Genomic DNA, 23,216 nt, shown 5'->3' on the forward strand with positions numbered 1-23,216 from the left:
ACGTAGCAGTGACTAAATGGTATCTGACGGAAGTCGAAGAAAACAAAACAAACAAACAAACAATTCATGCATTGTGTCCTACACTTCCACTTTTTTCCGTATCTGTATTGTTGCGTAGCAAACAAAAAATTTGTTGTCAAGATACTTTTACTGTGATCTGTCACCGCACTGAAGTGGTTTCATATGCAAAAAGTCTCTCTAAAACCTGAATAATCGTCATCATCTCTTTAAGAATCATAGTAGAAATAAAAAAAAAAGGAGGTAAAATCCAAGTATTTATAATGTCGTCAAGAACCACCACAAGTGCGGCATCAGTAGAAGAGGTCACGGTAAGGCTTCGAAATACATTACTGGCGGATACGTAGGCGATTTTAAGACAAGTGGTTCTGTGCGTGCTCGTACACTACTTCATAGTTTACGGTTGCTATGAAATTTATGTATGTGCAACTGTTTACTGACTTAATAATCATTTGTATAACCATCTGACGATGCCTATACGACACAACAGCTGTCTACGGGCAAATAAATATGAAATATATGTGAAATATATTGTTAGCCGCTCCAAGCGGAAGATTCGCTATGTCGGGGCTCATCGTTCAGTTGACAATGTGTATACGATTAATCCTAGTGCGGGCGCACCTAGTATGTGTAGCACGCTAGCTACTAACAACATTGCCTTGTACCGTTGCATTGATGTTTTACCATTGCGATCCCATACCTCCTCATTCATTACTGCTTAAGCTGTCAGTGTGATAAGTTATGTTGTCTTTCATCCAAGTGAGCATCAGTAATATAATATAAACTGGGAGCTACGTGATAACAAATTTACAGTTCGTTCAAGGAAATGACCCACGTTACGAGCAAGTGGCAGAATCCCACAGTGAGGCAGTTGTCTAAGAGATGATTAGTATTTGAATAAGTGGTTGGAGACCTGACGCAGTTGCGCTGTTTGTTTCGAGGAGTCACTACTGTGGGGTTAACACTTGCACACGGCAATAGAGTAATATAATGAAACTTTGTTTTATCATTGTTTTAATTGAAGAGTGTTTCAGCTCATGAATGTAAGGTTATGTTATCGTTGTTTGAGTAAAGTGTGCAATATAAAGACAGCTCTTATTTACATGTGTACAACTACGCCGCGCCCTCGCGCATGTAATGAAAAACGGCGTACCCGCTCGAGGGTTAAAGGTATATTTTTCATATTTGTCTGGAACTTAACGAACGTTCTGCGTAACATATTTCAGTATAAGTCAGTGACCATGAGCTATAGTTGTGTTCGGTATTCTGCAAATTTTGACAGCGATACCATGTTTGGTAAATAATGAGAAAAGTGAACGCAGACTTTCCATATTACAGGGTTACATACCGAATGGGATTATTGTGATACTTGAATTTTTTTACCACTTTTGACCTGTTTGTTCTAAGTTAATTCTCATTGCGATGTAAACGTGGGTCATAAAGAAGTCAGTTGCTGAGGTGTCAGATTGTGCTGTGTGCATATTATGTTCCACGTACTCACTTGCGTAAGAGCTGATTTGTGTGTGTGTGATAATGGAGGGAGCACAATAGTTTCTCATTTCAAGAAGATGTAACAGAGGCAGACAAACACACATGCAAATATCAACAGACATATTAATGTAAATAAATAAACTTGTAAATGAGAACAAATTCTCGACACGTGTTTTGCTTATTGCAGAAACACAATGAAAGGTGGAGGATCATGTATTTATCTTAAGAACGGCATTGAATTTAAAGTCAGAAATGATATTATCATGCTAAGTGTAGACAAAGACTTTGAAGTGTCAGCAATAGAGATAGTTGCTATAAATATGCCCAAGAAATTATCTATATTATGTGTGTATCGTTCTCCCAGTGGTAATTTTGAGATATTCTTTTCAAAACTTATACAAAGTCTAGAACTAGCTCTGACTCTGAAACATAATATCCTTTTGTGTGGGGACATTAACATAAATGCAACTAAAACAGATGACACCAGTAACATATTTATGAATATCCTACATAGTTTGGTCTATCATCACTAGTCAACTGTGCAACAAGAATAACCACACATTCATCATTTACCATTGACTATGTAGCTACAGATGTAGGCAGAGAAAACTGTGATGTACTTGTGAAAACTCTGGGACTGTCTGATCATCTATGTCAGATTATAAAAGTAAAAGCTTGTGTAAAAAAGAGTCATAACTGCATGTATATAAAAGAGTCTACTCTCCATCAGCTTTGCAAGAGTTTTCCTTAAAGTTAGCACATGAAAGTTGGGAAGGAGTATACATAGAAACTAAAGTGAATAGCAAGTTCTCCAATTTTATGTCTGAGTTTAAATTAAAATTTGGAGAAACATTCCCCAAAGCATTAATTCCCATTGGAACACCCACCAACAATAAATGGATTACTAAAGGAATTAGAAAAAGCTCTCAAACTTGTAAATACCTAAACTCCATTAAAAAGGACGATAGTGATCCAGTTTTTTTGCACTACTACAAAAACTACAAAAGGATCTACAGGAAGCTACTCAACACTGCAAAAAAATCAGCCAACGATAAGTTCATAAATTTAGCCAATAATAAAAGTAAAGCTACATGGGCAGTAGTGAAACAAGAAACAGGAACTGTGAAGCAGAGAGTTACAAACACACAAATCAGGAACTAGGAAAATTTAGAAAGTGACCCGAAAGAATTAGCAAATTATGTGAATACCTACATTAGCAGCATTGCAACGAACTTACAGGAAATTTTTCCAAAAGGTGCTAATCAACCAATACAGAAGCATGTAGCAAACTTAATGGTATTGCTTCGAACTACTGAGGAGAAAGTATGCAATGTTGTAAGGCAATTAAAGAACAAAAACTCGGCAGGTTTAGATGAAATCCCAATGTGTGTGCTGAAAAAATGCATAAATGGTATCAAAGCTCCACTAACAGAAATCATAAATGAATCCTTCAAAACTGGTTGCTTCCTTGACTATCTAAAGCATGCCAAAATTTTACCAGTTCACAAGAAAGGTGACGTAGAAAACATTGAAAACTACAGACCAATAGCCCTATTGTCTTGCTTTTCCAAAGTGATAGAAACAATAATGAGAAACAGGCTTTTGAGCTATCTAAGTAAATTCAACCTCCTCTGCAATGACCAGCATGGTTTCATGCCTGGTAGAGGTACAGAATCTGCAATAGCACAATTTGCAAAAACAGTTTTAGAAGCACTAGATGAGAACAGCTATGTAACTGACCTTTTCCTAGACCTGTCTAAAGCATTTGCTACAGTTGACCACCAGAAGCTATCGCTGCAGCTAAAGAAGCAAACACCAAATGGAACCAGTTTTTTTCTTTATTCAATTGTTATTATGATGTTACGTGTCCTGTTAGCAAATGGCTTGTCAAAAAGCAACAAAAAAAGAAAAGATGGGTGACTGGAGAAGTAATCCATGCCAGAAATAATCTGAGAGTGTATTATGACCTCTCCAAACAAAAAAATACTGAGGCCTACAACACACTGTATAAAATAAAAAAGAAAGAGTACTGTAGTTTTATCAGAGAAACTAAAGCATCATTCATCAGGATGTCTATAGATAAGCAAAAGAACTACTCAAAAGGTTTATGATCTTTCATTAATGAAGAGAGAGGAAAAGTAACAAATCGGGCAGAGGACATCTGCCCACTGATGAGTGAGAAAAGCAATGCAAACCCTCTAGAAATACTTTTAACAGATATTATATTACTGTAGCAGACGAATTAATAAGACAAAATAAAACAAATGCAGTAAGTAAATTGTTAAACCCCGCCACATACAAATCATACTATGGTTTTCGTACCTACAACAGATACAGAAGTGTCAAACCTAATACAACAACTTAAAATTAAACATTCATCTGGCTTGGATGGTGTCACACCACATCTCATAAAGGAATGAAGAGAATTTATATTAAAACCACTGACACACATGCTGAATGCTCTGATAGAAGAGGATATATTTCCAGATTCACTGAAAGTAAGTAAAGTGAAGTCAATATTTAAGAAAGGGAACAGGGATGAATTAGGAAATTACAGGCCAATATCATTGATCTCAACGTTTGCTAAAATCTATGAAATGATAATAAACAGTAGAATTGTAAGTTCTATAACAAAGTACAGTATACTGCATTCACCACAACATGGGTTCAGAGAAGGAAAGTCAACAAAAACAGCATCAACAGATATAATTGAGCACATTCTTAATTTACTTGAGAGAGAACAAAACACTTGTGGGATTTTTATGGACCTATCTAAGGCCTTTGATTGTGTTAACCACTTAAAATTAATGATGAAATTATATCAGTATGGAATTAGAGGAAAATGCTATGACATACTTAAATCATACATTACAGATAGGAAACAATGCACAGAAATCAGACATACTAGTGGGGGAAGTATAACAAACTACAGATCAGAATTGCAAACAGTTAAACACGGTGTGCCACAAGGATCGGTGCTTGGGCCAATACTATTTATACTCTACGTAAACGACTTCCGTAGCTATATAAATCAGAAACTTATAATGTATGATGATGACACAACAATCATTTGCACAGCTGACACAAAGGAGGAGCTTGAGAACGAAGCACTCCTGAATATCGAAAATGCAAATAAATATTTAACACAAAACAACCTGTTTATGAATCAGTCTAAAACGATGAATGTAGTATTTCAGACCAAGCATAGTGAAAATTATAATATAAATGGAAAGACTATTAAAGAAGTAACCAGCACAAACTTTCTAGGAACTATAATAGACAAACATTTGGCACAGGGGGAGCACATAGATGCACTGTGTAAAAAGATAAACAAACAGATCTACAGCATGCATAAAACAGCTAAGACTGTGGATGATAAAGTCTTCAGATCAATGTATTATGGACTTGTCTTCCCACTTTTGTCTTAAGTGCACAAGCTGGGAAGTGCACAAGCTGGCTACTTAAAAAGAATATTCACAATTCAGAAAACGGCAGTGAGATGCATTGCAGAAATACCACCAAGACAGTCCTGTAGGCAAGCTTTTGTACACTATGACAGTATATTCACTGTACATATACCAAGGCATAATGGCAGTAAGGTCAAGCGATAAACACTTCCTAAATAAAGATGTACACAAACAAGGTAAAAGAGGAAATGAAAATTACTACATGATAAACATAAATCTAAAACTGTCTATGACTGCCCCTGAAGAAGCAGGCAAAAGGCTTTTTAATAAACTCCCCAAAATCATTAAAACAGAAACAGACCTAAAATGTTTTAAAAATCATTTGAAGCTATATCTCACAGAGAAATGTATATACAGTTTGAGTGAGTACTAAGATGGTTTTTAAATATATCATTCCTGAAATGCACCTTTAAAAATTATCATTTCTGTTTGTTTGGATTTGTATGTAATGTGAAACATGTAGTACCCTTGTATGCTTATAGACTATTTCTGTTTAATTATTTGTTTCATTTATATATAATGAAATCAAGTTTGATGTTAATAGCCTATTGTATGACACACCCAATACTCTCAGCTGGATTTCCAGCTGGAGTTCATGGGCAAAAAATTAATAAATAAATTAGAGGTGCTAGGAGTAAGGGGAGTGGTTCTCAAATGGTTTCATTCATATCTAGAAAACAGAGTACAGTCATTAGAGATCACACATGTCTCCACTGGATCAAAGTACATTGAGAAACATATATCTGATCCACAATATATCAATATTGGGGTCCCTCAAGGAAGTGTACTAGGCCCTGTATTATTTCTGGTATATATGAATTATTTCCCGCAACATATCAGCCATGGAGAGAAGATATTGTTTGCGGATGACAGCAACATAGTAATCACCAGTAAGACACCACCACAAATGTTGGAAAATTGTACTTAAGTGCTGAGGGATGTTCACAAATTGTCTCAGGAAAACAAAGTAACTTTCAGCGTAAAGAAAACAAATACAATATGCTTTAGAATGAACAGAAAACAGAGTCCCTTAAATTTAAAACTAGATAACATCTCCATAGATGATGTACCTACAACAAAATTCTTAGGGTTGCACATTGACAGCCAAATGAAGTGGAATGAACATGCAATGAAACTCTCGAAAAAGATATCCACAACATGTTATGCACTTAGAGTTCTTGTATCTGCATGCAGTAGTGAATGTTTGAGAACTGTATACTTTAGTTATGTTCATTCAGTAATCAGTTATGGTTTTATTTTCTGGGGAAACAGTGCTCAGAATTTACAAACAGTATTTAATATGCTAAAGAGAGCAGTAAGAATTATAAAAAAAGCAGTTAGTGGGCCCACTGCAGAGCACTTTTCAAAATGTTGGAAATTCTAACTGTTCCTTGTGAATTTTTATTCCAAACCATAGTGTACATCAAGAAAAATATAGAAAATCATAGCACAAATAGCAGTTTTCATAACTATAGTATGAGAACAAGTCACTGTCTTCACCTAGACAGAAAGAATAAACGTAAGACTCAAAATAGCTTCTTGTATGAAGGTGTAAAACTGTATAATAAACTGCCCCAGAAAATAAAAGAAGCAGATAACGTACCACTTTAGGAGAAATCTTAAATTGTTTTTGCAGGAACCTTTTACACTATAAGTGAATTGCTTAGTACAAAATGATTGTAACTAGCTTTTATTTCACAATATTTTGATAAGGAGCAAAAATGATTGTAAATAACTTACATGTCACAATGTTTAACTACATGTAACAACAAACTGCATAAGTATATGAATGAATGCAACTGACAACATCCATACATTTTTAAAATGTCCACTGATGGCTAAATAAATAAAATAAAAAAAATTAAAAAAGAATGAGTAGGTTAACTGGTCCAGTGTTCATTATTTAAATCATGCTTATTTAAATCAGGCTTTCCTGAAACATGTGGTATGATGAACAAAATTAAGTTCTACCGGGTTTTCCTTTGTAAAGGAACATTTGAAAATAGTTACGTATTTCAGCTTTTGCTTTGCAACCTTCAATATTAGTTCCTGTCTCATTTCCTAAGTACTGGACACTAACTTTGGTGCCACTAACAGCCTTTACATATGGGTAGAATTTCTTTGGGTTTTCTGAAAGATCATTTGACAATATTCTGCTGTGGTAATTATTGAAGACTTAATGTATTGCCCTCTTGGCAGCCGAACATATTTCATTCAGCATCTCTCTGTCCATAGGTGTAGCTCTTTTTGACACCTATGAAGCAGTAGTCTTTGTTTCTTTAGAAGTTTCTTTGCAGTGACTACATATCATGGAGATTCCCTCCTCATTATGAACTGTTCCACTGGGTATATATCTATCCAATGCATGGTCATTTATTGTTTTAAACTTGAGCCAGAGTTCCCATACATGTTCTTGCCCTTTTCAGCCACCTTTATGTACCCATTATTATGTGTGCTTCACTATTTTTCAGGAGTGCTTCGAATTCTGACACTATGTTGCAAATGCTTTGGCAGTTAACCACTAGGTTTCTGATACTCTCACCTGTGGGAGGAATTTCTTTTGATCTTCTAGGTTTCCTACAAGCATTGTTATCTGGACTGGATGGATAATTGCCTATCTAAAAGACCCTCTGATGTGTAGTGCACACTTGAGCCACTTTTCACAGAACTTTTGACGTCTCTGGTTCAGTCCTTCCACTCGACTCAGAACCAAGGGTCACGATTAGTTCTGGGGACAGTGCTGCATACTATGAACTTCGTTGAAACTCCGTTACAAGGCAGGTCCTCTCACCCTTCTCTGCCAGTCACTGGAATAATCCAGTATGACCTCGGAGCTCAGACCACAGGCATCATTTGTTCCATTGTGCACCACAATCTGCAGTAGCTTGCAACCTGTTCCCTCAGTGGCTGCCAGAATAGCATCTTTAACATGTTGATTGAAGTCCCCAAACATACACACTGAGTGCACCTGGTGCCCTTTCCTGTCCCTTCATGATGATACTTGAAATGGATGATACAGAAATAAATTTTATTTTAGTGCTATTCACTTCAGTAGAGATGATTTGTTGAGATAAAATTAGTGAAGTTCTGGTGAGCAGAAGAGAACCAAGTTGCTGTATGTAACTCATTATGCACATGTGCTCAGGGGATACAATGGCGAAGAGTCAGTGTCATGATTTAAAATGCTTAAATCTCCTAGTAAAATGTTGAAATGCGCATTTTGGAATACAAATATCGAGCACAGCCTGTGAACTGGAATATTGTACTTGTCATATTGCAACATGTGCAGTTCAATGCTTTATTGGGAAATTGAGCATTTAAATGGTGCCACAGACACATTTGTACCACATGTCATGTGAGGATGTTCATATGGAATGAAACCAACGGCTTAATAAATGCCCATAAAATAAAGATTGAGATGGTTTTCATAACATTCATATTAAGCACTTGTGGAAGCACATGATCAAATATTAACGTCCCTTCCATTTGTTTGGGTTGGGTGAAGCATATATGCCATTAGCCACTTTTTCTATGTAGCAAATAATGAGCTTGCAGCATAAAACAGGAGCTTGGCTAAAAGATTTTATAAAACCAGTTCAGTCACACGGACTCAGAAGTATCATGAATGTATTTCATTGAGCAAAGCTATAGCAAAATATAGTTCTGTTTTTAAGGAATTGGATGTTCATAAAATTCAGGTGAGTCCAGATGCTGCGGCATTCGAACAGACTACAGGACTTGTTGCTTGTGGCTGTGCCAACAAATGGTGGATGGTCTCTCTGCTATCAAGAGGTTAAAGAGGAGAAATAATCCTGGTCATTAAGGAATAGAGAAACTGTAAATGTGAAAAAGACAAACTATAACCTTTTGACTAAATAAAAAACCCAGTGATACCATAATAAAAGTAAATAATGATGTACTAGATTGTGTAACAGTTACCAGATTCTTGGAGATGAATGTAGATTGTCAGTTGAAATGGACAGAACATGTGAGAATTTTGGCAAAGAAGGTATCCTCAGCATGTTATGTCCTGCAGATCTTTGCACTGTGTGGAGCATTTCATGCCTCAAAGTAGCCTACTTTGGATATATGCATTCAATCCTCAGTTGTGGGATAATGTTTTGATGAATAAGTGCTGGGAAAATACAGACTATTTTCAAGATACAGAAAGTAACTGAATGAATAGTAACAAATAACAGTAACAGGGCACTTGTAAAGATTTATTCAAAGAGGTAGATATTCTGACAGTTTGGCATGTGAATACATCTATCAATACATGACCATGAACCGAATCCAGACAGTATTTACATCTAAACAGAAGAAACAAGTCAAAAGCTCAAAATAGTGTGTCATACTCTGGAACAGAATTGTACAACACTCTGCCACAAAGATGCAAATGGTCCCCACACCTTTCAAAAAAGCCATAAAAGTCATTTACTAAATAATAGCTACCACACTGTGGATGGGTATTTAAAATAATTATAGATTGTAACTTAATGTTCATAAACATTGCACTATGTAAACGTTTTGTGATATGATTAGAAAAGTAGAACTAGGTAAAATACTGAGAGGAATGTTTATATTATTGAGAAATATATGTACAAACCCCCCCCCCCCACCCCCCCCCAAGAACCATGGACCTTGCCGTTGGTGGGGAGGCTTGCGTGCCTCAACGATACAGATAGCCGTACCGTAGGTGCAACCACAACGGAGCGGTATCTGTTGAGAGGCCAGACAGTCGTGGTTCCTGAAGAGGGGCAGCAGCCTTTTCAGTAGTTGCAGGGGCAACAGTCTGGATGATTGACTGATCTGGCCTTGTAACACTAACCAAAACGGCCTTGCTGTGCTGGTACTGCAAACGGCTGAAAGCAGGGGGAAACTACGGCCGTAATTTTTCCCCGAGGACATGCAGCTTTACTGTATGGTTAAATGATGATGGCATCCTCTTGGGTAAAATATTCCGGAGGTAAAATAGTCCCCCATTCGGATTTCCAGGCGGGGACTACTCAGGAGGATGTCATTATCAGGAGAAAGAAAACTGGCGTTCTACGGATCGGAGCGTGGAATGTCAGATCCCTTAATCGAGCAGGTAGGTTAGAAAATTTAAAAAGGGAAATGGATAGGTTAAAGTTAGATATTGTGGGAATTAGTGAAGTTCGGTGGCAGGAGGAACAAGACTTTCGGTCAGGCGAATACAGGGTTATAAATACAAAACCAAATAGGGGTAATGCAGGAGTCAGTTTAATAATGAATAAAAAAATAGGAGTGTGGGTAAGCTACTACAAACAGCATAGTGAAAGCATTATTGAGGCCAAGATAGACACGAAGCCCACGCCTACTACAGTAGTACAAGTTTATATGCCTACTGGCTCTGAAGATGAAGAAGAAATTGAAGAAATGTATGATGAAATAATAGAAATTATTCAGATAGTGAAGGGAGATGAAAATTTAATAGTCATGGGTGACTGGAATTCGGTAGTAGGAAAAGGGAGAGAAGGAAACGTAGTAGGTGAATATGGATTGGGGCTAAGAAATGAAAGAGGAAGCCGCCTGATAGAATTTTGCACAGAGCACAACTTAATCATAGCTAACACTTGGTTCAAGAAACATAAAAGAAGGTTGTGTACATGGAAGAAGCCTGGAGATACTGACAGGTTACAGATAGATTACATAATGGTAAGACAGAGATTTAGGAACCAGGTTTTAAATTGTAAGACATTTCCAGGGGCAGAGGTGGACTCTGATCACAATCTATTGGTTATGAACTGTAGATTAAAACTGAAGAAACTGCAAAAAGGTGGGAATTTAAAGAGATGGGACCTGGATAAACTGACTAAACCAGAGGTTGTACAGAGTTTCAGGGAGAGCATAAGGGAAAAATTGACAGGAATGGGGGAAAGAAATACAGTAGAAGAAGAATGGGTAGCTCTGAGGGATGAAGTAGTGAAGGCAGCAGATGATCAAGTAGGTAAAAAGACGAGGGCTAGTAGAAATCCTTCGGTAACAGAAGAAATATTGAATTTAATTGATGAAAGAAGAAAATATAAAAATGCACTAAATGAAGCAGGCAAAAAGGAATACGAACGTCTCAAAAATGAGATCGACAGGAAGTGCAAAATGGCTAAGCAGGGATGGCTAGAGAACAAATGTAAGGATGTAGAGGCTTATCTCACTAGGGGTAAGATAGATACTGCCTACAGGAAAATTAAAGAGACCCTTGGAGATAAGAGAACGACTTGTATGAATATCAAGAGCTCAGATGGAAACCCAGTTCTAAGCAAAGAAGGGAAAGCAGAAAGGTGGAAGGAGTATATAGAGGGTCTATACAAGGGCGATGTACTTGAGGACAATATTATGGAAATGGAAGAGGATGTAGATGAAGATGAAATGGGAGATACGATACTGCGTGAAGAGTTCGATAGATCACTGAAAGACCTGAGTCAAAACAAGGCCCCGGGAGTAGACAACATTCCATTAGAACTACTGACGGCCTTGGGAGAGCCAGTCCTGACAAAACTCTATCATCTGGTGAGCAAGATCTATAAGACAGGGGAAATACCCTCAGACGTCAAGAAGAATATAATAATTCCAATCCCAAAAAAGGCAGGTGCTGACAGATGTGAAAATTACCAAACAATCAGTTTAATAAGTCACGGATGCAAAATACTAATGCGTATTCTCTACAGGCGAATGGAAAAACTGGTAGTAGCTGACGTCGGGGAAGATCAGTTTGGATTCCATAGAAATATTGGAACACGTGAGGCAATACTGACCCTACGACTTATCTTAGAAGCTAGATTAAGGAAAGGCAAACCTACATTTCTAGCATTTGTAGACTTAGAGAAAGCTTTTGACAATGTTGACTGGAATACTCTCTTTCAAATTCTGAAGGTGGCAGGGGTAAAATATAGGGAGCGAAAGACTATTTACAATTTGTACAGAAACCAGATGGCAGTTATAAGAGTCAAGGGGCATGAAAGAGAAGCAGTGGTTGGGAAGGGAGTGAGACAGGGTTGTAGCCTATTCCCAATGTTATTCAATCTGTATATTGAGCAAGCAGTGAAGGAAACAAAAGAAAAATTCGGAGTAGGTATTAAAATCCATGGAGAAGAAATAAAAACTTTGAGGTTCGCCGATGACATTGTAATTATGTCAGAGACAGCAAAGGACTTGGAAGAGCAGTTGAACAGAATGGACAGTGTCATGAAAGGAGGGTATAAGATGAACATCAACAAAAGCAAAACGAGGATAATGGAATGTAGTCGAATTAAGTCGGGTAATGCTGAGGGAATTACATTAGGAATTGAGACACTTAAGGTAGTAAAGGAGTTTTGCTATTTGGGGAGCAAAATAACTGATTATGGTCAAAGTGGAGAGGATATCAAATGTAGACTGGCAGAGGTAAGGAAAGCGTTTCTGAAGAAGAGAAATTTGTTAACATCTTGTATAGATTTAAGTGTCAGGAAGTCGTTTCTGAAAGTATTTGTATGGAGCGTATACCATGTATGGAAGTGAAGCATGTACGATAACTAGTTTGGACAAGCTTTCGAAATGTGGTGCTACACAAGAATGCTGAAGATTAGATGGGTAGATCACATAACTAATGAGGAGGTATTGAATAGAATTGGGGAGAAGAGAAGTTTGTGGCACAACTTGACTAGAAGAAGGGATCGGTTGGAAGGACATGTTCTGAGGCATCAAGTGATCACCAATTTAGTATTGGAGGGCAGGGTGGAGGGTAAAAATCGTAGAGGGAGACCAAGAGATGGATACACTAAACAGATTCAGAAGGATGTGGGTTGCAGTAGGTACTGGGAGATGAAGGAGCTTGCACAGGATAGAGTAGCATGGAGAGCTGCATAAAATCAGTCTCAGGACTGAAGACCACAACAACAACATATGTACAAACATTTGAAGTCATCCATACAATGTATATTATTTTACAGATTAATGATTAAATGAATAAACCAATTTATACATCCTTGTGGACCAACTTTTTCTTTTTCATAAGCAAGAAAACCAGATAAATTGAATGCAATAAAAAAGCACTAGAAGATCGTATACACTATCAGATGAGGAGCTGCAAAAAGCCTCTCGTTATATTGGAAAAGAATGTTGTTACATCAACCATCAGTCATTATTGCCTGGGAGAACTCCCATTATTGCTTGAAAGAAAACCTGCAATACATAATTTTAGACTCAAATACAATTCATAGTTGATAGCCATACAGTCTTTCTTGTTGAAGATGAGTAAAAAAAAATTATCTTTGCAAGACACTCAAATTTAGCACATTGTCAATTAATAACAGCTTCATCACTGTTTAATAATTTGTGAGTCTGTGTTGTTATGGCCTATCGAGACAGGTTGGTGCTTCTCCTAGGTCTTTAACTTCGAAATACTTAGATAACACTGCTACAAGTTTTCTTTCATCGCGTTGTTATTACATAAGACATAAAAATCATCTACATACAGAGCAACAACTGTTCTTAATGAACACACAATGCTACTGAACCATCTGGTTGCTTCATGAGAATGGTTTCCTCCCAAATACACATTAGACAAGCAGTTTTAATATCAAGATTTACTGCAGAACTAATGACAATTGTAAGAATATTAAATCTCATAAGTGGTGAAACTTTTGAGTAAATCCATTAACAACGAGTCTAGCATTGTAGTGTGCTGTATGATCTTCATTTGTTTTCAACTTAAATAATCACTCGAAACTCATTCTGTAAATAATCACTCGTTAGTCACAATACTTTTACTCTTGGTTGGTTAGTCACATTGCTTTTACTCTTGGGTTGGTCCACAAGTTCCCAAACACTATTGTTACGGAAACACTTTACTTCCTCTTTCATGGCCTTTATCCAGTCGTTTAACTCATTGACATGGCATCCTCCAGGTTCACAGGATCTTCTCCCAAACTGGAAAACTCACTCATCAGGTATGTGACATAATTTGGATACCCTTTGGGTCTGGGTACATGTCCTGCTCTTCTGACTGGCTGTTCAGCTTCTGGAGGATCAGGGTCCATTGGCAGCATTTCAGTCTCCTCTATGTCTACCACTAACTGAGCATCCAGGTTGTAGCCGGGGTCTTGATTAGCATCTGCTTTGTTGCTCTCAGCACTGCTGACTTCCACTATTTCTTCTGCCTCACAACATTCAACGCATACTGGTCACTTGGCCAGAACATCCAGTAATCTTCATTTTCTGTTGGTGCCCTGGTACTGTCAGTCATGCACTCATTCTTCAGAAAAACAACACTCCTGTCTTGCATAATTTTCTTGGGATTCTGTCAATCAATTAGTCTGTGATCTGTAGTCATTTGACAATACTCAACAAAACCAAATTCCTTAGCTTTGGCATCCTACTTTCTTCTTTTTTGATGTGCTGTATTGAGAAGAGCTCAACAACCAAATAATTTCAAATGGTTCAAAGAAGACAACTTTTCCTTTCCATGATTCCTATGGAGTCTTACCATTAAGTGTTATATGAGGAACACGGTTCTTTAAGAAAACGGCTGTGTTGCATGCCTCTGCCAGTACTGGTTAGGTGCACTATGCAATCTCACAAATTGATCTATTCACTACACCAGTCTGTTCTGGACTATAGCACACACTAATCTGATGCTCTCTGAGAAATGAATAAAAATTAAGAGTTCACAAATTCACTGCTATTATCCAATCTAACAGCATTGATTTTTGGACCAACCACGTTTTCTATCCAAGTTTTGAACACACAGAAAAAATAAAATATTTGATCTTTACTCTTGAGAAAAAAACACTGTCTTTCTGGAATAATCACCCACTAGTACATAATGATGATGAAGTCCCATACTCATTGACAGAGCGTAGGGGAATGATGCGGGATACCTGCACCGCCGTACTAGGCAAGGTCCTAGTGGAGGTGGTTTGCCATTGCCTTCCTCCGACTGTAATGGGGATGAATGATGATGATGAAGACGACACAACAACACCCAGTCATCTCGAGGTAGGTGAAAATCCCTGATCCCGCCAGGAATCGAACCTGGGACCCCGCGCTCAGGAAGCGAGAATGCTACTGCGAGACCACGAGCTGCGGCCTCTAGTACATAGATGTACTTGTTACATTAACTCATTTTAGCTTGAAAGATTTTACTAGTGCACCAAACATTTAGTTTATGTCACAATCTACAAAAACACACTTTGCTAAACAAAACAGTTACATTACTTGTTCCTCCAAAAACTCCATAGCAGAAGTGCTGCCAACCTCATTTGATAATTAAATACAGACATATATAACTGCAACACTACCCTTATTTAATGAAGAGAAAAAGGAGTAAAGAAGAAACAAATTGACACAAAAGATCCTTTTTTTTTGACATAAAACTAACAGTCTTGGTTTTTCCAGGGATTTAATCGGTATATCTGCTGGCTGATTCTCAGTTGAAATATGCTGAATGCCTAACTCTCAGATGAAAAAATGCATAATGTGTTTTGTGCTATGGTGGATCTCAGGATTCTGTGCATTTTTCACTGTTGCCTGATTGTCAGTATTAAGGACTGGAACTTCCATCAACTTTCTCATTCCTCTAAAATGTCTGCATATATAAATTACGTGCTTTCTGCATGGATAAATTATGTGCTTAACAGCTTCTGTTGCACTACTGGCTCTGCTTCTATTGTAGATGTGGCAATCATTGCCTATCTTTGACTGGGCCAGATGATAACTCCACTTGCATGTGTAATAACTACACCAGATGTTGACCACCCAGTTTTGTGGCACTGTCCAAAGTCCTCATCACTGTAGCAATGTAATATGCCACTGAATAAATTTGAACAATAGATTGTGCTTAGGTCACATATACCTGCTACATACTGGAGTACTCGCTTTAGTCTTACTACAGCTGTTGTTGATGAGTTTGAGACATGAAGATCATACTGTAAACTAACTAGGGTGTCTTTCCAAGGATCACGTACATCAGTGCTCCCAACTGCTTGTCAATGGGGAAAGTTGCACTTTGCATTCTTTCTTTCTGCTTGTAGTGTATCCACATCGTTTACCATTTGTGTTGGTACAGGTTTGCACTCTTGAAAATTGAAATGTTCCAGAGTCTCTTTGCATAGGCTTGCTGACTTGAGGCACCATCATCAAAGTGTTTTGTCTTGAATCTGAGGAAATACGATGCTGGCTTCACAGCAATCTTGAACTGAACCTTCAACTCATCAACAAACTTTGTGGAAACCTACTGATAACTCACCATAACTAACTTGTTGTCTACATAAAGAATGACTAACATTTTCTTGCCACCTTCTTCTCTGATATGTAAGCAAATTTCTGCATCACTTGCCTTGGAATCTGCTGTCAAAAGAAGTGCTCCGAAATTATGCCAACATCTCAAGGTTTGCTTAAGTGCATATGAACTTTGCCTTAATGTGCAAACTCTCCCTGCACCATCATTGTAGTCTTCAGGCTGTTGCATAATACATTACTTTGTCTAGTTATCCATACAATAATGCTGTGGATACATCAAACTGTGTGAGATGCATCTTCTCACCTGCAGCAACACTTAACATTGAACGAATTGCGCTTAGCTTAGCTACTGAACTGAAGATTTCACTGTAGTTTATGCCATAGCATTGATTAAACCTCTCGACAACAAGCCTTACTTTACATTTCTCAGTACTTCATTGTGATTAGTCTTTACACGTAAAACCCACTTACAACATAACTCTGCTCCTTTTTGTAGAGTAGTCAATTGCCATGTCTGAATCTCTAGTAGTGACTTCATTTCATTTTTCATAGCTTGCTTCCAGTGATTTCTTGTGTACCACTTACAGCTTCTTCATATGATTCTGGTCCTTCATTTTTTTTATTTTTTTATTTTTTTTTGTTAATCATCTCTTCAGTGGGCATTCCAAAGTTATTTAGCCATGAATGTTTCATTAATGTTGAGTGATTTTGGAGCTATTTATGAGACTGGTTAAAGAGTTCCTCTTCTCTGGTATCAGCACCTCTTCTCTGGTGTCAGTACTGTCCTCTTCAGTCTCTTGATTCTTCAGACTCTTCTTTGTTGGAGTTTACCTTATCTTCTTCCTGAGCTGCTCACTTTCCCTGCTTATTTTGCTCAACATCCTGCAATGGTAATTTGACTTGTGCTTCACAACTTGCAACTCTTTCGTGGAAGATTACATCTCTGCTAACAGTTTTCTTTTCTTCTTTCAACCAAATTCTGTAATGCTCACATCCATCTAACTTCACAAGATAGCTCTTGAGAGCTTTCTTATCAATTTTCTATTTCGTTGAACTGGGATGTAGGCTTAGCATGTAGTGCCTATTATATGTAAACGTTTTATTCTCAGATTCTTACCTAACCTTAACTCAAAGGGACTAATACCTTCCACAGATAATTTCCCAGTTCGATTTAGAAAGGTACACTGATGCTCCAAACAATTCTGCCCACGTGGCTGCTGGGAAATTAACTTCTTTTTTTGCGTACTTGAAGGCTCTTGCCATTTTAATTACAGTTCATATCTTACTCTCACTTCCACCATTTGGCTGTGGTGTGTAGGGTACTGTCAGCCTATGAGTAACACCATGTGCATACAGTAAATTCTGAATTCCTTACTGTCAAATTCTTGACCATTGTCACTTAGTAGACCTTTGACTGTGTGACCCAGCATCTTTGAATGTTGAAGAACATATTTCAAAGCATCCTTAACTTCAGATTTTTGCCTGATGATGTAGCAATATTTAAATTTTGTGTAGCTGTCTTTCAACACAACCATATATATCTTCTTCAAAGATTCATTAAAAGGTCCACAGACATCAGCTTTTGTCAGTTCCTCTTTCTTGGTTGTCTTCTCTCCCAGACCAAGCGGCAAGCAGTTTCCTTTGCCATAAATGCATGGCTCACAGAATGCCTTTTCCAAGGGAAAACTTATGCCTAATTCTCTTCCTAACATTCCTTTGACATGGTGTTTGTCCTGATGTCCTCATTTCTCATGGTACAGTGCAATAATGGAGTCTCTTTAATTTCTTTTACTGCAGCAATTTCTTTGAGCAAAGTTGGTTGAATTTCTGCATGTATGAGGGTTGGAACTTAAATAGTGGCAACTATTTATTCACAACTGATACAAAAAAGTTACATGTTTGCACCTGTTACTGTCCTTCAAAGTAGTCACCAGCATTGTGTAGAACCTGTTGTGAGCAGTCCGGAAGGCATAGTATACTGTTAGCAGAGCCTGTTCTGCTGATGGTGTGAATGGAGCGGTCTACTGCCTGTTGAATCTCTGGAACAGTTCTGAAGTGAATGCCACGAAGTCGTACCTTCATCTTCAGAATCAAATCAAAGTGATGAGGACTTATGTACGGGGAGTATGGTGAATGGTACAGCATGTCTCAGTCACATTAACGGAACAGAGCAGCCACAGCTTGCGCTGTATGCGCCCGTACATTGTTGTGCAAAATGATGGGTGGGTTGCGCAGAAAGTATTGCCTCTTCTTTCACAAAGCTGGTCGTAGGTGATGCTCCAAAAGCGAACAGTAATACTGTCCATTGACGGTCTGTGTGGAGGAATGTAATGCATTAGGATAACACCATCACAGTTGTACTCGAGAATCACCATAACTTTAGACCACTCCATTTGCACCATTAACAGAACAGGCTATGCTAATGGTATACTATGCCTTCCACATCGCTGACAACAGTTTCTATACAATGCTGGTGACTACTTTGAAGGACAGAAACAGGTGCAAACATGTAACTCTTTTGTATCGGTTGTGAATAAATAGTTGCCACTATTTAAGTTCAAACCCTCGTACATGGCTCCAGAGGGCTTCCGGGTTCCATGCAGCCCTGCTTTGTCATCAATTTTAAGCCAACCCTCCCTTGTTGATGACTTAAATTCACTGATTCCGCTCTTGAGTGGCTGGCACTGAACAAGTTTCTAGATAGATGTGGAACATACCACGCATACAACAGCATCATATTGTGACCATCAGTTACAGATGATAACCAAATATTGCCTTTATCCACTGCCATAAGGGTTTCTTTTCCAGCTGCCTTTACACAGCATGGACTGTCAAATTTTAGAAGGTCTGTAAAATACTCTGACCAGCTGGTCACATGCCTTGTAGCTCAGCTTGTTGCTTAATCTACTTCAACTGAATAGGCTTCTTCACAGCAGACATCAGCACAGCCCTAGCAGCTGCACAACTTTCCTGGCTGCTATTTTTGTTTTGTTTTCCATCAGAAATCCACTTTCTGCTGTTCTTTTTAGCCCTTTCATTTAGAATAATTGCAAATGTAATCTTGTCTAGATTCATTCTCAATACAGGTGTCTTTACCATCTGGTTTTTGTTTTCTTACATATACTGTTAATGCTTCCTTTTGCATTTTGTCACTTTTTGGATTCTTCATGAAATTCTTTTCTAACATACATAACTGTTCTATTAATTTACTTGTTCTCTTTTCATCCTGTGTTAGCAACATCCAGCTTTATTGAAAGGTTTCAAGTTCACTTGGTCAAATATGCAAGGTTTTGTAAACTAGCATAAGATCTGGTTAGCTTCAGGTCCATTGTTAAACTCATTTCACAAACTCCTCAGTTTTGCTGTACACACAGAAACATCTTCGTCTGGTATCCAGCTAAAGGAGAAAAAGTCTGTGCAGAGTCTGAATAACTGATTCGTGGATGAGGCTTCAAACTGCTGCTTTAATGCCTCCTGTGTGTCATTAGCTGTTTCCTGTTCCATTACCTTTTGATTCATTCATCACTAATTGCACTGTTGTTGTTGTTGTTGTTGTTGTGGTCTTCAGTCCTGAGACTGGTTTGATGCATCTCTCCATGCTACTCTATCCTGTGCAAGCTTCATCATCTCCCAGTACCTTCTACAACCTACACCCTTCTGAATCCGTTTAGTGTATTCATCTCTTGGTCTCCCTCTGCAATTTTTACCCTCCACGCTGCCCTCCAATAATAAATTGGTGATCCCCTGATGGCTCAGAACATGTCCTACCAACAGATCCCTTCTTCTAGTCAAGTTGTGCCACAAACTTCTCTTCTCCCCAGTCCTATTCAATACCTCCTCATTAGTTACGTGATCTACCCACCTTATCTTCAGCATTCTTCTGTAGCACCACATTTCGAAAGCTTCTATTCTCTTCTTGTCCAAACTGGTTATCGTCCATGTTTCACTTCCATACATGGCTACACTCCATACAAATACTTTCAGAAACGACTTCCTGACACTTAAATCTATACTCGATGTTAACAAATTTCTCTTCTTCAGAAACGATTTCCTTGCCATTGCCAGTCTACATTTTATATCCTCTCTACTTCGACCATCATCAGTTATTTTACTCCCTAAATAGCAAAACTCCTTTACTCCCTTAAGTGTCTCATTTCCTAATCTAATCCCCTCAGCATCACCCGATTTAATTTGACTACATTCCATTATCCTTGTTTTGCTTTTGTTGATGTTCATCTTATATCCTCCTTTCAAGACACTGTCCATTCCGTTCAACTGCTCTTCCAAGTCCTTTGCTGTCTCTGACAGAATTACAATGTCATCGGCGAACCTCAAAGTTTTTACTACCTCTCCATGAATTTTAATACCTACTCCGAATTTTTCTTTTGTTTCCTTTACTGCTTGCTCAATATACAGATTGAATAACATCGGGGAGAGGCTACAACCCTGTCTCACTCCTTTCCCAACCACTGCTTCCCTTTCATGCGCCTCGACTCTTATAACTGCCATCTGGTTTCTGTACAAATTGTAAATAGCCTTTCGCTCCTTGTATTTTACCCCTGCCACCTTCAGAATTTGAAAGAGAGTATTCCAGTTAACGTTGTCAAAAGCTTTCTCTAAGTCTACAAATGCTAGAAACGTAGGTTTGCCTTTTCTTAATCTTTCTTCTAAGGTAAGTCGTAAGGTTAGTATTGCCTCACGTGTTCCAACATTTCTACGGAATCCACTATCTACGGAATTGCACTATCATGGTACATTTTGGGTAACAGTTTGACTGTCGGTACAAGTCAAACCGTTCTTTGTGCTTTTCGGCTCTTTTGTCTGTTACACTGTCTTCCAGCACTTTGAGCTTCACTAATCTCTTAACAGTGACATCCACTGCAACTTTATGCTAATCCAACAAGTCTCTTATTTTCCTTTTCCAAATTGGCCTATCCATGTCTCCAGTTAGTAGTTTAATATTCTTTTAACATACACATTTTTGCAGAACTCTGTCTCAGAATACAGTGTGTGGCCCAAAAGATACTTACTGAATACTAATCTTTTAACCTAAAACTTAGTTGTCAATGTTTCTGCCCTCAAAACGGTTATATATCCCATAAAGAGATCAGAATGGAGATGAAATGCCAGATTGCATTTTACGTCAGAATGCTAACTGTTTGGAGGTGAAATAACTCACAAAGGATATAGTGGGAGAAAAAATGATTATGTTAATTTCCAGTCAGGATTGGATTCAAATGAAACTCTACACTGAACTTGAAACTGCACTTTGTTGACCTGTTACAATGAAACCAGGCACAGATATCGCTGTAGGAGAGAATAAGTTGTGTGATGGTGGACCTTGTTAATATGCTGTACAATGTGACAAAATATGTCACAGTGCACAGCAAAAATAATCTGACTTTGTATATAAAATTAAAACAGCAGGTTCTAATAGAAAGAATGCAAATATGCATGTGATACCATGCTGATAGCGTGTAATTGTCGCATTACTAAACTGCTCAAACATAAAATAAATCTGTACAAATAATTAGTGATGGGTAAGATACATGTCCAAATTTTAACAGAACAGTAATATTATTATACACAATTAACTTAGAGGTGAAAAATGGTGTTCTTAATTTATAGAGAAAGAAGAAGAAGCAGATCAGAGAAATCCTCCTTTGTTTTTATGCAAAAGAATAATGTTGTGGGAACTGTGCTGTGGTTCCAAAGAACTACTCTGATCTCTCTAAATATGGCATGGGAATGGACATAGCGGAATGGCCTGGAACATATGCTATGCACAACAACTGCATACGCATCACAAATAACATTTTTATTCAGTGAAAGAAGAGAAAACCATAAGCAGATTACAATTATGAAACAGTTGTGAGGATCTACAATCTGTGCTAAACAATAAAGAAAGAAAAAAGATGGTGCTGCATGGGAAGCAAACACCAGTGCACTGATATGCAATTTTAAATCTTATAAGTTCTGATTCCACAGCTAGTGCAATTAAACTAAGTCTATAAAACACATAAATCGTTAATAATAATCTGGACCATGTATGTGGGACAAAAGTTCCTAACAACGTCTGGTAATAACAGATGATTATTGATCACGGTACTAATTTAACCTTAAATTTAAAATACTGGGCAGAACTCACCCATTCTGGTCATGCTATCTGCTCTACATATGTTCACATGTTGTAGCACTGTTCAGTGGATGGTGTTCACAAAAAGACTCAATGATTACACTATGTCTGTATATACAGAAATTCAAGTTGAGTTTAGCAGGGGATAAGACTTAGTTCAGTCAGTCTGCATGTGTGGTGCTGTTTTATCTATTCCATGTATACAAATCATCTAGTTCCTAGCAGGCCTCACCAACCGTTTGCAATTACTCCTTGCCTTTTCTTTGTCTACCACCAGCTCTTCAAAGGCAATGCAGTGTGCTGCAGTGCTTCTGTACATTTAAAACAGACTCCTGCATCATCTTTTTGCTTGAATGTAACTAATAATTTGGCAAGCTGTTAAATATTGATGGCGTTTCCTAACGAACTTCAGTTATGGTCAGTAGCAAAACACATGCGGACACATCCATTGTGTACCCTGCTCGGTGTCTCCATAGGAAGTGCAGTCTAGAAGAATGTTTCCAGCTGCATGGCTTTTCTGGGAAAACTCAGGCTTGGCAAAGAGATGTGTGTGAGGTATAACTACTCTTCATTGCTATACACGGTCTGTGAGACTGTGTGCACCGGCTGATGCATCATCTGCTTTGGTACTAGCCCGTCTGTTACAGCAGACAGGTGGTGCATGGTACTAGCCATAATTACTCTTCATTGCTACACACGGTCTGTGAGACTGTGTGCACCGTCTGATGCATCATTTTATTTAAAAAAAGCGGATAAAGTGTCACTAGACGCCTTCCTAAGAGACAATCTCCATTCCTTCCGAACTGACTATGCAAATGTAGATGAGATGTGGCTCAAATTCAAAGATATAGTAGCAACAGCAATTGAGA

At 38.0% G+C, this 23,216-nt stretch overlaps 1 protein-coding gene across 3 annotated transcripts in view; it reads left to right on the forward strand.

The window, feature by feature from the left end:
- The first annotated feature begins 260 nt into the window (after nt 1-260).
- LOC124805521 overlaps nt 261-23,216 on the forward strand; it is a 185,983-nt gene continuing 163,027 nt past the window's right edge. For all 3 annotated transcript variants that reach the window (XM_047266085.1, XM_047266087.1, XM_047266086.1), the window contains exon 1: nt 261-329. In XM_047266085.1, the coding sequence (XP_047122041.1) occupies nt 282-329 (48 nt within the window). In that variant the 5' untranslated portion in view covers nt 261-281. The remainder of the gene's footprint in view (nt 330-23,216) is intronic.

The sequence above is a fragment of the Schistocerca piceifrons genome, chromosome 7 (assembly GCF_021461385.2).
Source record: "Schistocerca piceifrons isolate TAMUIC-IGC-003096 chromosome 7, iqSchPice1.1, whole genome shotgun sequence".
Classification (NCBI taxonomy): Eukaryota; Metazoa; Arthropoda; class Insecta; order Orthoptera; family Acrididae; genus Schistocerca; species Schistocerca piceifrons.